Source organism: Glycine max, chromosome 14 (assembly GCF_000004515.6).
Source record: "Glycine max cultivar Williams 82 chromosome 14, Glycine_max_v4.0, whole genome shotgun sequence".
NCBI classification, from domain to species: domain Eukaryota; kingdom Viridiplantae; phylum Streptophyta; class Magnoliopsida; order Fabales; family Fabaceae; genus Glycine; species Glycine max.
Window position 1 is genome coordinate 13,928,823 of NC_038250.2, and position 17,652 is coordinate 13,946,474.

The 17,652-nt window shown below is 37.4% G+C and overlaps 2 protein-coding genes across 3 annotated transcripts; both read right to left on the reverse strand.

Moving 5' to 3' along the window:
- Window positions 1–3,031: 3,031 nt before the first annotated feature.
- Window positions 3,032–5,114, reverse strand: LOC102664451 (uncharacterized). 2 transcript variants are annotated; one of them, XR_005888184.1, is made up of 4 exons: window positions 4,178–4,326; window positions 3,892–3,998; window positions 3,505–3,596; window positions 3,032–3,336 (listed from the first exon to the last, which is right to left on the reverse strand). XR_005888184.1 is itself a non-coding variant. In XM_006596032.4 (4 exons), the coding sequence occupies exons 1-4, from the start codon at window positions 4,724–4,726 to the stop codon at window positions 3,233–3,235; spliced, it is 375 nt and encodes a 124-aa protein (XP_006596095.1). In that variant the 5' UTR covers window positions 4,727–5,114; the 3' UTR covers window positions 3,032–3,232. The 2 variants fall into 2 exon arrangements, 1 of the variants encoding a protein (XP_006596095.1); XM_006596032.4 differs by lacking the exon at window positions 4,178–4,326 and adding an exon at window positions 4,655–5,114.
- Window positions 5,115–12,761: 7,647 nt separating this feature from the next.
- LOC100778911 (ATP-dependent DNA helicase PIF1) lies at window positions 12,762–14,473 on the reverse strand. Its single transcript, XM_026125383.1, has 2 exons — window positions 14,281–14,473; window positions 12,762–14,188 (listed from the first exon to the last, which is right to left on the reverse strand). Exons 1-2 carry the CDS (start codon window positions 14,471–14,473, stop codon window positions 12,762–12,764), a joined length of 1,620 nt encoding a protein of 539 aa, XP_025981168.1.
- Between the last annotated feature and the right edge of the window lie 3,179 nt (window positions 14,474–17,652).

Below are 17,652 nucleotides of genomic sequence, written 5' to 3' on the forward strand. Positions count from 1 at the left end.
TATTACTTTTGTTCGTTGAGAAAATCTGTATATTTTTTTTATTCATGAGAAAATCTCTATATTGTGCATGTATCTGGGACGATCTTAATGCTTGATTTTCTTTTCCTTTTTGCTGTTTTGAAGTTACATTGAATGTTTCATAGACTTGGTGTCATGGTTCCATTATACTTGTGGATGAGCTCAATGCTTCTTGATGTTGGTTTACGTTATGCTGTTTTGGATTTACATTAGATGTTTCATTAAGTCTCTGTCATTTTCTATTGTTGGCAGCACTGACAAAATTGAAGGAGAAAATTCTGGAGGCCCGGAGGAAACCAAGGATAAGTCTTGTCAATCGATCAGAGTGAGAATAAATATTCACGAGAATAGTTTTGCCTATGAACGGATATACAAGAGATTCTTTCACTGTATATTTTATGATTTAATTAGAATGATAATATTATGTTTTTTTGGGTTACATATTATTTATTATCACCACTATTTTTTGTTTAAAATAAAAAGAAATTAATATTATGCTACTCGTCTATTTGTTTACTTTCCAAAGGAGGATGTCTTCATTTTATTGTTTATGATGCATTGTTTATTTGGATGATTTATGTGATTGATTTAAGTATCCACACATTTAGCCAGTTAAGCAATTTTCACCAGTCCCGTCATCTTCAATGACTGAGTCACTAAGTTGACAATTTCATCAATATATAGGGTAATGTGGGCCTTGTCATTTCACTGAGACTAACTGAAAAAAAAAAGTACATGGACTAAACATAAAAAAATAACAGAATAATTTAGAGGGACTTAAAGTGAATAAAAAGGGTTTATTGGGACGAAAAAGAAAAAAAAAAAATTCTTATCAAAAGAAAAAAGGGACAAATTTGCAGGCATGGAAAATAAAAAGCCATAAAAAAATATTGTATAATAAAAAAAATTGTTAATAATGATGCATTTTTTCAATCTTTACTTCTTTTTTTTCTTGTTGCTCATGACTAAGATCACTCACTTTATTCCTTCCCTCTTGAAGACACAAAAAAAAAATACACTTTGTGCATAGATTGTATATTATTTATTTTTAAAAAGCCTAAATTGGTGCCTAGAGTGTATTATTTTGTTGCAATGAGTGTGTTAGGGATAAAGAGTAATAGATTGTGAGTGAGTGTTTAAAGTGTTTATGTAATTTGTAAGTGGTAGAGGGTCGGACAAGGAAAAATAAAGAAGGATGAGAAAATGTATCATTCCTAACAAATACAATTTTTTTTGCTATTTAAGAATTTTATTTTATATTAATTTTTGATTAAAAATTATATATTTAAGAGTTAATTTTTTTACCTTCAAATTTGTCACTTTTCTTTTACTTTATAATTTTTTTTTCATTTTTTTATTCCTGTAAATTATTTTTAGTCACTATAAACTTTTTCTTCTCTCTTTTATTTTGTCTATGTAATTTTTTATTTATTTTTATTCCCTCTACTATAATAATAACATGACATTATAGTGACATTATTACTCATGTGATTTTGATGACCTAACGTGTTGAACTTACCAAAGATTTAATGAATTTTATTCATAAAGACTAAAAAGGAAATGCTTGTAACTAATAAGAACTTTTTTGAGAAAAAAATATAAAGAAAAAAAATGTTAAATTCCATGATTCAAAATCTCATTTAAACTTATAAATCAGATATGCATATAATATTAAATAGATGAGACGACTAACATTTTTCAACCACAAGTATCAATAATCTAGGAATTAGTTTATAAATTCAATTTATCGCGACATTGTTCGGTATCATTATTTCAATCCATCATTAATCGAAAAAAGATAAATGCTCTAGTAAAAAAAAATAGGATTAACTAATTAAAATTTTAAAATTTTGAATTTTAGTTTCAAAATAAATTTTTTATTGGTTAAGGTTCATTAACATTTTTTTATTCAGGTTTTAGTTTGACTGTTTATCTGTGCCATCATACAATGATGCGACATTAATTTTATTTGTATTTAGTTTCTACGGATGAAAGCTACCAAAAGTTAATTCTATAGTATTCATATTTTGACGCTCAACACAAAAATCAGCATAACACAAATTCATGTCACGCTCAAATCAGAAAAACCAATAGCAAATAGAATATAATCTTCAAAAACTACTGATTGATCTTCAAGAACTAAATCATGGCATAGTCAAATTGCGAAAACACCATTTTAATTATTTGAACTTTCACGCTCAAATCAGAAAAACAAATAACGAATAAAATCAACACAAGACAAATTAATGCCACGCTCAACTCAAATCCTAGTGATTGATCTTCAAGAACTAAATCTTTGAATCTCAAATCTCAAATCTTAGGACTACCGTATTCCAATCCCTGAATCCCAGATCTCAAATCCCAACTCTCACAGTGTCTTCGCTGTCACAACCTCATGTGTCTTTGCTGTGGAGTCTGATTCCACAAGCTCTAGATTCAAATCTATTGTCGAGGATCCCATGAAATTAGTGAAGAGGACCAAAGTGTGAGGTGTGTTGGCCTGGGAGGGAGGTTCAATAATGTAGTGTGGGTCAGTAAAGGCTAGCTTCGTGGTAGTGGTACTACATGGTGGAAGGGTTTCTCAGATTTAGTTCTATGGATATGGATTTGGAGTGAAAGACAATAAAGAGAGAGATAAAGAAGTGTGACAGAATTATATTTTATTATTATCCAAATTATTTTAAAATATTTTCTGACAGTTTTTAGTCAATAACAAAGAGTCAGAAAATTTAATAAATTAATAATTAAACTAATAACACATCATCATTTAATGATGTAAATATACAGTAGAGACTAAAACCCTAATAAATTTTTTTTTTAAGAACCTTGAGTAGTCAAAGTTTTGTTTAAGGACGAAAATCTAATATTTAAAACAGTTCAAGGATTAAAAATTTAGTTAACCCAAAAGGATAATGTTACTCCAAATTGAAATAAAAACTTAAACAGGTACTCAACGAAAGAACGAACACTAGAGCCTTTGCATTTATCTCGGCTCATTGAATAAGTAGGTATATGATAGTTTTTGCTTTCATCTGAATATTGCTAATGTTGTACTGTACTACAAACTGAATGCAAATGGTATTTACCAGTTCCTAAAAAATGAATACATCTCACTACCATTTTGGTACCCATGACAAAGATATAAGTTCTTAAATATGAAGTAGACATCTAAAAACGAAGGTCCACTAAGAATGGAGCTGCTGAAGATCTGATTTCATAACGTATAGAATTTGCATAAACAAAGTTTTCCATGGGAGTAGTAATTGCTTTCTATGAATATTAGTCGACACCCCTCATTATCAATCTCTGTTGAAAGTTCTGCGGGGAAATAAAATGATTGCACAAACAATTACCACCAACAGAATTTCAAGATCAAACTTTTCCTTTAAATTCGGTAAGTTTGCGATCACCCACAAGAGTTAACAGGATATTTCTGCAAGGTCCTTAAACTCCTTTCGTAAAATCTATAGAGTCAAGATTACTTACCCCCAAATACAGTATGAAGATATTGAATATCATCACGTGAGCAAGCATCTATTGAAGCATCGACACCCAGTCTTAGAGATTCATCCACTTCTCTGCAAATAATGATGCAATAATTAATATAATTATTTGTTAATGGTTATGATCACTGGCAACACTTTTCTGAAGAAGTCTGCTCATCCTACCAAATTTTATCTCTATTGATATTTTCTAATTATTATTCACGGTTCAAAATATGAGCAAGAGAGGCTTTATATAGATGAATTGGCCAAAGCTTAATGAAAGACAGAAGCAGAAAAGGGGACTCTGCAGTGTGATGGAAATGTAATCTAACAACGGGTAAACTTTGACAGAAAAAGAAATGAGTAAACAACGAGAGTTGTATATAACCTTCTGATGCCACTTCTCTTGTGATCACCATATCCTGAATAAACCCATACGTAATTGGATAAAAACAGAGAACATTGACGACCAAAGATATGTTTTTGCTTGTTTATCTGCATCATGATTATAAAAACAAACTGGGTAAGCAAAAGGAAATTAAAAAGGATAAGCTTTCAAAAGTAAGAAATAAAGATAAAGATATGATTTGTTAAATTACGGCCGTATTTTTTTTTTCTTCAACCAAAAAAAGTTTAATTTCTTGAATTTTATCACAGGCAATCAGTCTACTCACTACATCTTCTACAAAAGGCAGCAAAATGTCCTTAACAATTGCATGATCAAATTCAAATTTTTTCAAATTAAAATAGGCTAAAGTATACAAAATTCATGTTAAGATCCCAATTGCAAATGGGACTTAGTCCGACTTGGGAAGTATGGGACTCTTCTAGTATGTGGTTTATAAGGCTTCGGGCTCTGCAACTACAGTGGCTAACTTTTGTGTAGTTCTCCCAAGAATTTTATCATATATATGGACAAAAATCAAATTTGACCCCCTGAAATCTTGCTACATCTGTCCTTCGTCAATATTAATATAAACAGAAAGCAGGATGTAAAAGCAATTTATGCATAAAAAAATGACTTTCAAAAGGCAGGGCAAGGGGAGTAATTTAGAGGAAGAAAATTACTAATATGCTGTACAGGAAATGTTAATTACGTCTTCATTTTTAGAATTGGAAGGTATAGACAGACTTATATGGATGTCACAAACCTCTTCATAAATTCTTCGAAGAGAAGAAGCACATGCCACTCCCTCTTCTGAAGAAAAGCAAACTTTATTCATTATTGATTCATCATCTAAAACTTTCTCCTAGCAATTAAGAAGAACAGCAGCAGAAGCTTCAAGATGAGCAACACACTGGGAAGATTGTAAAACAAGCAGAATGCACAAAATGTGGTGAGAGATCAGGCATAGGAACATCTAATTGTCAGGATCATAATAAAAAGGTATCAAATTGCACACAGATGCTATCAAAATACATTAAATATATGTTTAAATGCCTTTATAGTCCCTGCAACTAAGTGTTTTTTTTTGTTTTTCGTCCTTGCAAATTATGTTTGTTTGGTTTTTCATCCTTTAAGTGGCTAAACCAGTTTAAGGAAGAAAAATAAAACAAACATAATTTGCAAGGAATAAAACCAAAAAAATATTTTGCAAGGATGAAAAACAAAGAAATGCTAAATTGCAAGAACTAAAAAGATATTTAAGCCTTAAATATATATTGTTAGGGGTGCTAATGACTGGCTTCGAGGGCCAGTGCCTCCAGAGAAGAAGAATCGAGAAGAAGAGCACAAAAGGGGATAATATGTTCTTATTATTTGATTGCTGATTATTTACATATATATAGAACTGCTGCTAACAGAATTTGTCCTATCCTAATACACAGGGAAATTGCAATACGAAATTGGGTAGGATTGACCCCCTAGCAACAGACCCAATATTCAACAATTCATTCATTCCTGCCAGCTCAGCCTTGTCTTTTTGTGCTTCTCTGATTTCAGATGAAATCTTTGAGGTACGTGGGCCTATTGATTGTTCTCTTTGCTTTTGTCATTCGCACCCCTGTTTCTGCTATTTTCGTTGTAGTTCCTGCTTCCTTTTCTGGTATTGTCTCTGCTTTGGAGAAGTACCTTGTCCTTAAGGTAATGGTCTTGACGAAGCTGGTTCCAATCTTCCCATGATGTATCATCTGGGGAGAGGCCCTACCATTGGACTAACACCTCCCAGGGAGCATCACGCATGGTTGACTTGCGGCAAGAATCCAGAATGGCCAATGGGGTGACGACGGGTTGGTCATTGAAGAAAGTAGCAGGTAACAGAGCAGTGTTTGCAGTGGTGGGATCACCATGGAATTATTTGAGCATCGAACAATGAAATATGGGGTGAATGCGGGCACTTTCTGGAAGTTGTAAACGATAAGCTACGGGTCCAATGCGTTCAATGATCTGAAAGGGGCCATAATATCGTTTTGCCAGCTTATCGGAAAAAGATTGAGATCCTTTAGCGGACCGTTGACGATACAGACAGAGCCTGAGTAAAACCCAATCCCCTGGTTGATAATGAACCTCTCTCCATTTCATGTCTGCCTGGGATTTCATAGTAGTTTGGGCCTTAAGTAGTTTCTTGCGAATGCTATGGAACACCTCTTCTCTGTTGGTCAACGCTTCGTCTACGACATCAATATTAGAGGTGCCAGATAGATAATCTGGAAAACTGAAAGGCTTCCGCCCAAATGTGATCTCGTATGAAGTAGTACCAGTGCCAAGGTTCCACGACGTGTTATGGGATAGTTCCACCCATGGTAAGAATTTACCCCAAGTGATGGGCCGCCGATGTGCGAAGGCACGTAAATATTGTTCAATGGTGCGGTTCATCACCTCCGTTTGACCATCGCTTTGGGGATGGTAAGCGGAGCTCATTCGCAGACGTGTGCCACTCAGCCGGAAGAGTTCTTGCCAGAATCCACTCAAGAACAAGGGGTCCCTATTGGAGACAAGGCTCCTTGGCATTCCATGTATTTTAACAACTATATCGGTGAACAGGGTAGCAACCATATGAGCAGTGTGAGCTATCGGTAAAGCGCCCAAGTGGATACCTTTCGAAAAACGGTCCACAACCACGAGAAGAGTCGTCTTGCCCTGAAACTGAGGAAGACTGGTGATGAAATCCAGAGACAAGTCTTCCCAGGGTTTGAATGGTATTGGAAGAGGGCAGAGGAGGCCTGCCGCTTTCTTTGTCTCGTATTTCGTATATTGGAATTCAACACAATTGGCAACAAACTTAGTAACGTCCTCGCGGAGTCCAGGCCAGCTGAAGTTTTCTGTTATGCGAGCCATAGTTTTGGCGACTCCCATATGACCGCCGGTGGGAGTTGCATGGTATTCAACAAGCAGGGAAGGAATAATTGGTAAATCCCGCGGTAGCCAGATACGACCGTGTTTCAGAATGAGGTCTTGAGTGATTGTAAAGTCCGGGTGTGATGTTGGTGAATTAGAAATGTCGTGGAGTTGTTGTTGGTATTGCTGGTGATTGGTCAACTGGTGGCACAGAGTGTCAAGGAAGGCTAAACATAGAACAGAGAGGATCAATGCCATCACGGGTATGTGCTCTTGTCGCTGAGAGAGGGCATCTACTGCCTGGTTATGAGTGCCTGCCCTGTATTGGATGTGATAGTCATACCCTAGCAAGCGAGCGAGGTACATATGCTGCTCTGGGGTCTGGACAACCTAGTTGAGCAGTTCCTTGAGGCTTCGGTGGTCGGTGATGATTGCGAAGGGATGGTCGATGAGGTATTGGGGCCACTTCTTGACGGCAGAAGTGATGGCGGCCAATTCTCTGACGTATGTTGAAGCGCGAAGGAGCTTCTGACTGAATGGTTTACTGAAATATGCTATCGGGTGACCTTTCTGGGACAACACGGCACCCATTCCCGTACCAGATGCGTCAGTTTCAATGGTGAATGGGTGCTGAAAATCGGGAAGGGCGAGAACAGGGGCAGAGGATAAAGCTTGTTTCAGCTATGTGAAAGCAGTTTGAGCTTGAGGGGTCCATGTGAAAGGTTCAATAGTAGTGGTTTTCACAAGGGGGTCTGCAATCATGGTGTATCCTTTGATGAATCTGCGATAGAATCTAGCCAATCCCAAGAAGCTTCGCACAACTTTGGTAGATTGCGGCACCGACCACTGAGAAATCGCGGCAACCTTAGTAGCTATGGGTTCTACTCCCTTCACAGAGACCAAATGTCCTAAGTATTTAACCTGTGGCAAGGCAAAAAAACATTTAGAGAGCTTGAGAACAAATTGATTTGCCAGCAAAACCTTAAAAGTGACTTCGAGATAATGAAGATGAATCTCCATGGAAACACTGTATATTAGGATGTCATCGAAGAAGACGATGACAAAGCGGCATAGGTATGGTCGAAAGATGGAGTTCATGGTCACCTGAAAGGATGATGGTGCATTGCACAATCCGAAGGGCATGACCTTGAACTCATAATGACCATGGTGAGTTAGAAAGGCCGTTTTTGGGATATCATCGGAGTGCATGCAAATTTGGTGATATCCCTGAAGAAGGTCGAGCTTGGAGAAGCATCGAGCGCCGCCAAGTTCGTCCAGAAGCTCATCAATTGTTGGAATTGGAAACCTGTCTTTGATCATGAGGGCATTTAAAGCCCTGTAATCGACACAGAACCACCAGGAGTCGTCGTGTTTCTTAACCAGGAGGACCGGAGAAGAAAATGGGCTCGTGCTTGGTTGAATCAATCCCTTTTGGAGCATGGAGTCCACTTGCATTTCGATCTCTTGCTTCTGAAAGTGGGGGTATTGATAGGGTCACACATTCACTGGTGTTGACTGAGGGATGAGGTGTATATGGTGGTCAGTGGGTCTCGTCGGCGGAAGTGAATGGAGGGGTTGAAAAAAAGCCCCAAATTGAACAAGAAGAGTTTGGATTGGTGGTGGCAAGGTGTCGATGTGTGGCAGCAGTGACTCAGCAGAGACGAGGGCAATATGAAAGAACAGACCAGGGCCCTGCTTCTTGCACAACCGGCGGAATTGGGTCGAGGTCAACATACTCATGTTAGCCGCATGATCCCCCTGAAGCTTTACCAAGCACCCTTCGTAAATAAATTGCATGCACAATGTGGAGTAATCAGTCAGTATCGGTCCCAAAGATTTCAGCCACTGCACCCCCAATACAATGTTCGCGCCTGATATTGGCAAAATATACAAATAAATGGAGAATGGAATGTCCTGAATGGTAATGGTGATAGCTTCACATACGGAGTGGCACTCAAGGTACTAGCCATTGCCAACCATTACGCGTAAGGGAGTAGTGTTGCGGCATGGCAAACCAAGCTGGGTGACGAGTTGTGGTTGAATGAAACTATGCGTACTACCACCATCCACAAGGAGGAGGAGGTGGTGGCCGTTGAGATGGCCCGTTAGGCGTATGGTCTCCGGGGCTAAATGGCCTGCTAAGGAGTTAAAAGAGATTTGGGCCGGGTATAAGTCTGTGGAGTCGAGTGGGTCAGGAGGTGGGTTATCTGTTGGTGGGTCGGGTTCGGTTATATTAGAAGGGGCTGGGTTTTCCTCATCTGCGATGAGGAGAAAACCCTAGAGGCATAGCAGTGTCCTCTGTGGAATTTCTCCTCGCAAGTGAAATAGAGACCGTGTTCGCGGCGATAGGCGATCTCCTCCGGGGAGAGCCGTTTCACGGGAGGTGGGGAAACACGAGGTGGTGGGGGCAATGATGGTGGGAGAGGCTGAGTGTTTATGGTGGAAAGCAGTCTGGGGTTATGTTGGGGTTGAAATGAAGGGCGAGGGCGAGGGGGTTGACGGGTGTCAAGAATCTTTTCTTCTTGCAGGCGGGCCAGGCCGGCGGCCTGGACCAAGGTCACTGGCTGGTGAGCCTGGACTTCTCTCCATATGTCTGGGGCGAGGCCAGATATGAAGCAACTAAGAAGAAAAGGGGAAGGAAGACCAATAATGCGGTTCGCAATGTCCTCGAACTCTGAAAGGTACTGAGAAGCGGTGCCTTTTTGAGTGAGTTTGCAAAGGGTTCTCGTCAGGTCTTTATATTGGGAAGGCGCAAAGCGTGTTCGCAGAGCTTGGAGAAACGCTTGCCATGAATGAAACTGGCCATTGGTGTTCATTCATTGAAACCAGGCGAGGGCGTGACCTTCCATATAGAATGAAGCAATGGTAAGCTTGTCCTGCTCAGGTGTATTGTGATAATCAAAAAATTGGTTGATCTTAAAGATCCAACCAAGAGGTTCTCTACCATCGAACCTGGGAACGTCTAACTTCATACGATGTACGGTTGCAGGGACAGGTTGAGGTGGAGGTAAAGGTGAGGAATCAAGTAGTGTGGGCGACAGGACAGGGCCAAGGCGTTGAATCAACTCATCAATTTTCAGAGTCATGGAGTTCACAGACTCACCTAGGTACATGTTTTGGTTAGTGAGTCGAATGAGGGCTTCCTCCAAGCGGTCGGAGGACCCTGGGTGTTTGGCACCATCAGTCATAAGGCAATGAGAACGAGAGCACCAATTTGTTAGGGGTGCTAATGGCTAGCTTCGAGGGCCAACGCCTCCTGAGAAGAAGAATCGAGAAGAAGAGCACAAAAGGGGATAATGTGTCCTTATTATTTGATTGCTGATTATTTACATATATATAGAACTACTACTAATGGAATTTGTCCTATCCTAATACACAGGGAAATTGCAATACAAAATTGGGTAGGACTGACCCCCTAGCAACAGACCCAACATTCAGCAATTCATTCCTGCCAACTCAGCCTTGTCTTTTTGTGCTTCTCTGATTTCAGATGAAATCATTGAGGTACGTGAGCCTATTGATTGTTCTCTTTGCTTTTGTCATTCACACCCCTGTTTCTGCTATTTTCGTTGTAGTTCCTGCTTCCTTTTCTAGTATTGTCTCTACTTTGCTATCATATATTCCATAGGAAATTTGTCATCTCTAGCTATTTAATAATATGGGAAGTTGTACTTTGGTCAGTGAATTCAAAGATAAAAAAACAAAGCATACCTTGGACGATGCATAATAGTGGTATACAATAGTTCACAACACACTTCAAATAGGTTAACTAAGAATCGGTGATCTACGTGACAGAAATCCACTCTCTTTATTTGATCACAAATATGCTCATCTGAAATCATCATTGTTTCTGATGGACCAGAACCTTTAGAAACTTTAAGCTGATAGAAGTTCTGAAAGAGTGCTACAGGGATATGTAACAAGTGACCCACATGCCACACATCCATCGGGAATAGAGTATGTTTTCTTGAAACTGTAACCAGTACTTCAACACTCAAGAGAATGGCTGACCCAGGATCAGGGGTACTGGCAACTTTTCCAGGTGCCAAGTTATCATAAAAAATAGGCAGGCTCTGTAAATGTACAATAATGTTGAAACCAGAAGCTACAAAACTCTGACAGTGTCTTTTAATCATCTTCAAGCCTTTTCGACCTTAAAAAGGAGAAAAAAGTCATCATTGAATAATTATAATACGTATGCATTGTCCTATTTAACATTTTGCATTGATTTGATCATACATGTAATATGTTGATAGAATAGTAGCGAACAATCAAATGTAATCAGTCTCAATTTGATAATCCAAGTACTTGATAATCAGTCTCAGTATACTTAAGGATTATCACATAGGAAATGTGGCCAGCATAATATGGAGTAACAAACAATGTTATGATTCCCAAAAAATAATGTCAAGATAACGTTACATATCAGTGAGTATTTATGTTACCCTTTATCCCACAAATGAATGTCATAAGCAAAAGTGTGTAGAGGTTTTTTCTGAATAAAAACTAATAAAACTGTAACAACTTTTTTAGTTAATATGAATCAAAATATAGTAATGATGTACTGACTTTAAGTACGACTAAAAGGATACAAAAGAAAAGATGTAATTTGAAGATTTTAAATACTGATGAAATGAAATGTTAGTTCAAAATTGCCATGATATGTGCTCTCAACAGATGTTCTTATTACCTGAAACAAACTCAAGAATCATGACAAAGCATTCAATGCCAGCTGTTACAAATGATGAAAATCCCCCCATCTTTACTTGTTATATCATAAATCACAGTACATCCTTCTTGAATACCAACTAGAGATCTCTCACTGGCCTGTATAGTAGACAAAAAATGCAATTCAGATGGCCTCTCTATATATGCTTTGAATGAATTCCGCAGCCCAATTTTAAATTCATCCAAGGAAAAGCAATGCAATTCAGTAAAAGAATAAGCTTCAACTAATCCTTTATGAAGTGACTTGGTACTTGACTATCTTTCATGAAAGGTTAGTGTTGCCCTTTTTCCTTGCAACGAAATGGTCTTTCCTATTGCCCTCATGTGAATCTGTATCAATTTTGTGTAAACTTTTCTAGAGGAGGTAGCATCAGTGAAAGGAAAATAACCCGCTAATTCTCTCAAATAGTTGCAAGTGCCATCTAACAAAAGCAAAGCAGAATATTGTGGGACCGCAACCATCTCTGTAAATTATAATAACAGGACTTGTGAAATTTCAATGAAAGTAGGTACAAAACTAGAAGGTAAAAACATCATCTTTTAGAAAATTTAACCTCAAAAGAGATGAGAAGACAATTAACAATTGTCTCAGCAAAAAAGCTATTTCAGGGTGATCACCTTTTACCAAGCTTTGCAACAAAGGCTTATTCAAACCCTGTAGCTCAGTGGATTCCACCCTGGCCAAAACCCTGGCAACATAGTTTTCACCATTTGGATTCAACATTCTCCCATGATTACTGACACTTTTGGAGACATTATCAATAGCTGATGAAGTAAAGCAAGTAGCTGCAACTTTAGATTCATTTTGTTTACCAACTAGAGAAACGCCCGTGCCGATGCACGGGCTCATACTTCTATTTGAATATTGATAAATGTGAAGTATGTCAAAATATATGTATAATGTTTGAAAATTTTATTTAATGGGATGATAATAATATTGAAATATATGTAGGGAAACGAAAACATTAATTTAGGAATGTATTTGAAACTAACCTGATTGTATGATAGAATGTTTTTTATGGTGCTGGAAAGATTATGATGGTAACATCTTCTACGGAGTGGGAGACTATACAACATAGTGTTGATGTATACTGCAATATAAGAAATGGTATACTAATAAGCATAGTATATTGTAATAATATAATCAAAAATTGACAAAGTGAAGATGAAACAAACAATTAGTGTTTGATAGAAAATGAATTTTAATAATGAAAATGTACATGAAAAAAAAGGATTTGGGAAGCATACCATGTTTATAAGTTTGCAAAAACTTCTTTGTATACTACATTAATGGTAGTATTTTTGGGAGTGCCTTGATTATCATGAATAAGAATGTGGAACCCTTTTTTGCTTTGAACTCGTGAAAGTGCAACATATAACTCGCCGTGAGAAAATACTGGGGTTGGCAAATACAATCCAACTTGTGCCAACGACTGTCCCTGAGATTTGTTAATTGTCATTGCAAATGAAACCATGAATGGAAATTGTCTTCTAATTAGCTTGAATGGCCATGGTGAATCAGAAGGAGAAAGATTCATTCTTGGTATGTATGTTCTATGACCTATGTTGGGCCCAGTAATAATCTCTGCTTCAACAACACTTGAACCAAGTCTTGTAACAATAAGCCTAGTTCTGTTGCATAACCCATAAGCTTGGTCCAGATTTCGTAGTAGGATGATAGGCGTACCAACCTTGATTCTGAGCTTGTGATTTGGTATTCCTGATGTCTTCAATGAGTTTAGAAATTCAGCTGTTAGTACTCCAAATGCAGGACTGAGTAGTTCATCTGATTTGTCAACAGAATCAGCACTACAATACTCTTTCTCCTCACCAGGAATCAAAGACAGGACATAGTCATTTATTTTATCAACAACATCTTTTGTAGAGGCAAGGACAACTCTTTTTTGCAAGAAATCGCCATTGTTGTAGTTGTGTAATAAGTCTGGATATGTTGCTTCAACAATTTCCTGGATAAGATATTGAAATTCCTTGATAAGAAACTCATCTGGGATATTGATTTCACCATAACCATCATTTGGTTCTGCAAGTTTACCATCACCTATGTCTAGCAACCACTCAGAAAATTGTTTTAGTTCATCCAAGTTGGAATGGTCAGTAGGATTTGATTGCAACCGCATATTTTTTGTCAGCTTTAGAATTTGACAATGGTTCCAAATGTAAGATGAATTTAGAGTTGCATAGACAATGTCAGAACGATTACCTCTTGGCACAACAGGTAGAATTTGACGGAAATCACCACCAAAAACAATGACCTTTCCTCCAAAAGGATTGCCGTTGTGCATGATGTCCTGTAAAATTTTGTCAAGGGCCTCAATACTATATCTGTGACACATTGGAGCTTCATCCCATATGATGAGTTTTGTGATATGCAACAATTCAGCCAAATCACTCCCTTGATGGATATTGCATGTAGAATTTTGTGTTGCAGGGACAAGAATAACAAACTTAGAATGTGTTGTTCTACCGTCAGACAATAGTATTGAGGCAATCCCACTTGAAGCTATTGTTAAAACAATGCCGCCAGTAGAGCGTATAGCAGATGATAAAGTTTTCCACACCAATGTCTTGCCTGTGCCACCATATCCATATAGAAAATAAACTCCACCTGATTGAGTTGCAACCACATGCATAATCTTATTAAAAATAGAAGCCTGCTCATCTGCATTTAGTAATGTATGAATGATTTATTATTAGTGTGGATTGTTGGGCATTCATATTGTGTTAGTAAAAAGTGAAATTTTTTGTAAATACCTGTTAGCGACTGGTAGCATTTGTCAAATTCGGCAGCCAATATGTCCCTGTCGTAAGCCAGTTCATTGTAGATGAGATTATTTTGGTGCGGGTTGGCGGCATATCCTAGTGGGTATGGCATTGAAGGAAAATCTCGTAGGCTTTTCCTATTCGCTTGCAAGAGGTTTTCAATTTCCATCAAACAAAGATGCATTTTTTCTTTGTCTGTTAGTTGGATACCTATGAATAGTAAAAAATGACATTGTCAGGAAGTGAGTTTTTTGCTATGATTGATACGTATTTATTTAGGATTTATGAAATTACCTTGTCTTCTATGATTAAATACAATATCATCTGCCATCTATTGCCAAGTTTGTTTCCACACATATTCTGGCCTATCCATGGTATTCATAAATAGCAGCTTCACAAATAACTTCCTAAGATAGTGTGGAGTTCCCCAAGTGTTTGATTCTCGTAAGGCACCAAAAAATTCTTGATCATTTCCTAGAAAACCTTTTGCAAAGCATGCTTCTCTGAATGTATGATAGACAACATTTTCTACTGTTCTAATATCTTCGTAACATTGTGATCCTTTAGCAGAGGAAAGCATCATCCTCATGTAGAACAACTCTCCACTGGAAAGGGGCACCCAAATGAGCCTGCCAATAGTATTTCCTTGTTTCCTTGGTTTCCAGCATCTTTTTCGTGCATCATAAACAAATTTGGACACATATTCAGCATAAGTAAGATCTCGTCCATGATGGTATATTTTATTAGAATCCATCCAAGCTGTGAACATTAATTCTTTGATTGTACTCTTAGCCAGTACTGTGCCAATTTCTTGGCTATCTTTCCAGTAAACAGGCTGTTGATTTTCTAGGTGGAAATAAAGGCGTTCAACTGCTAGTGCACGTCCATGCATTGGGAATGCGAAAATCTTCCAACATGCTTCAGGAGCTGACACATACCTAGAGAATGAAAAATAAAATATGAACACATAATTTGTAGTAATTATTAATTAGTTCATAACAAAGGGTTTTTTTTGTCTATATAAGAAATGCATTTAATGAGAAGATGATGGACACATACCGACAGTCAAGATAGTGTTTAATTTCATCATGAACCTGATTGTGTGTGCCATCCTGGTCAAGATAGTGTTTAATTTCATCATGAACCTGATTGTGTGTGCCATCCTGGTTTTGGTTATTGACAATAGCTGCTGTAATCTGATCAAATCCTTTGTTGATGTACTTAAACAAATATTTTATTGAGGTACTTTGATTTCACCATTCCACATTTAGGTGTGTTCTATATTTGAGTAGCAAATGTGGACTATATGGGACAACAAATCGATTATCGAGTTGAACACCCTGCTTTTGCACAGTCCGTCTGGTGTCTCTTCTTCTATAAACAGGAAAACCATCTTGGTCAACAATTGTGGTTGGCTGAAACTTTTTTGGGAAAAACCTAAAACACTTGCCATTGGCCATACATGGTGCCCTTCTATTGGCTAGTCCACATGGACCATGCATCATGTGGTTGGAGACAATTTGATACAATTCTGGATGTGTGTCCTTGTTTGGTATTTCAGCAGAAATTATGTTGTCAATGTCTTCTGGATTTTGATACTTATTTGAAGGATGCAAAAAGATTAAGATATGAGCATGAGGCAATCCTCTTTTTTGCCACTCAATGGTGTAAACAACTGTATTACAAATAAAATATCAGTAGCATGATTAATAATGTATAATTCTAAGTATAATTGTAAAATTGGAATGTAAGCAAAAATTGATGTAGGTGGTAATTACTTACATGCAAGAATGGGACCTAATACATGTCCACTCTTAAGATCATGCATCAACTGGTTTAGTTTCATTTTGAATACCCGTGACACAACATCAGGGCAATCATGAGCTGTAAGATTTGACTTTGCAACTTGTCGTTGTATTTCTGGCCATGCTGGATTACACATTAATGTCAAGAATAGATTAAGAAATCCAACATGGGCACAAATTTCCATCCCATCAAAATACAATTGTTATTTGTTCCATATATCTCTGACTACCAACGAACGAACTTGGTAGTATAATTCTCTTACCTTTTTCATTGCCTTGGGTTAAGGGATGATTATTACAGTCATTTAAATTGATGTACTTGTCAACTCAGAGTTCTTGTTGATGTTGTCTAACATAGTTTAGTTTTTGAGACTCAATCATACAATACCCATCAACAACCCATTGGTGAAACAATCTTCTTGAATGAAGTATTGTTTGTGCTTCATTATCCCTTGATTGCATCATGTAACAAAAATACTCACGCATGGTAACTTTGTTCCTCTTTGCAGCATGGCTATGCGGATGATCCTTATGAAGAATGTTTGGTCTGTAGCCATCTTCACCGTGTGGGTACAAAAGAGGATATTGCAAAGGTAAATATGCAGGATGAAGTTCATTTATTCTTTGCAGCATGCCTGTTTGCTTCTCAATGATGATATCTCTGTTATTTGTTGTATGCTCGTCACCAACAATTAAAGCAGCCACTTCAGAAGCATTTGACAAATTATATAATCTGCCATCAGTTTGCCTGTCACTAATGAGCTTTAGTTTCAGGTCACACACTATAGAAGAGTCTAGTTTATCCCTTGCCATTCTGAATTTTTGTGCATATGGATTGTGGGTATCTATCATATTCTTGATACCAATTATAATGTCTTCATCAACATTATTTTTGCTACTGGACATAGACAATTGTTAACGGTAACCATTCTTAAAAAAATATATAAATTTAAATTTAAATAACTATAAAGGTGACATTAGATTAATCGAATGTTTACACTTACGGGTATTGTGAAAGCCTATTGTTGACTTCGTTCTCCGTGTCATAAATATATAGTTGTGCAAACTTTGGTGAGTTATCCGACATAGGTAGGAGGCTTCCAATAAGGTGATGCGATTAACCATGTATGCGCAATGTAGGAGGACCTTTTCTAGTATTATAGGATGTGTCTACTTTGACACCAGGAGATGTGAATGCAAACATTAGGTTGTATAAACGTATGTTTTGCTGGAATTTCTTTGCTTGTGAGTCTCTGCTGTCAAAGAGTAGTTGCCGCAAGGGTTGCGGAGCATCATGTAGTATTGCCAGTTGTATTTTTCCATCACCACAACATAATGAAAACTTTGGGTTTTTTGTCTGTTTATCTTTGTTAATCCTCTCATCATACCACATCTTCGCTTTACATTGCTTGCATTGCCAAATAGGATCTCCAATATCCATGTAACCTGCACCTACATGTAAATACAGAAATTTAGACATGGTATTACATTGTCAAAGGTAATGAAGGACAATACAACATAATTTGGACAGTGAATGTAAAAATCGGTATTTTCATTG

Excerpts from the sequence above, each read along its gene's own strand:
- LOC102664451 (XM_006596032.4), bottom strand. The coding sequence starts at position 4,726 with ATGAATAAAGTTTGCTTTTCTTCAGAAGAGGGAGTGGCATGTGCTTCT. Across the intron at positions 3,999-4,654 it reads TTCGAAGAATTTATGAAGAG|ATAAACAAGCAAAAACATAT; the intron begins GTTTGTGACATC and ends ATCATGATGCAG. Across the intron at positions 3,597-3,891 it reads AAGAGAAGTGGCATCAGAAG|AGAAGTGGATGAATCTCTAA; the intron begins GTTATATACAAC and ends CATTATTTGCAG.
- LOC100778911 (XM_026125383.1), bottom strand. The coding sequence starts at position 14,473 with ATGCATCTTTGTTTGATGGAAATTGAAAACCTCTTGCAAGCGAATAGG. Across the intron at positions 14,189-14,280 it reads ATGCTACCAGTCGCTAACAG|ATGAGCAGGCTTCTATTTTT; the intron begins GTATTTACAAAA and ends TACTAAATGCAG.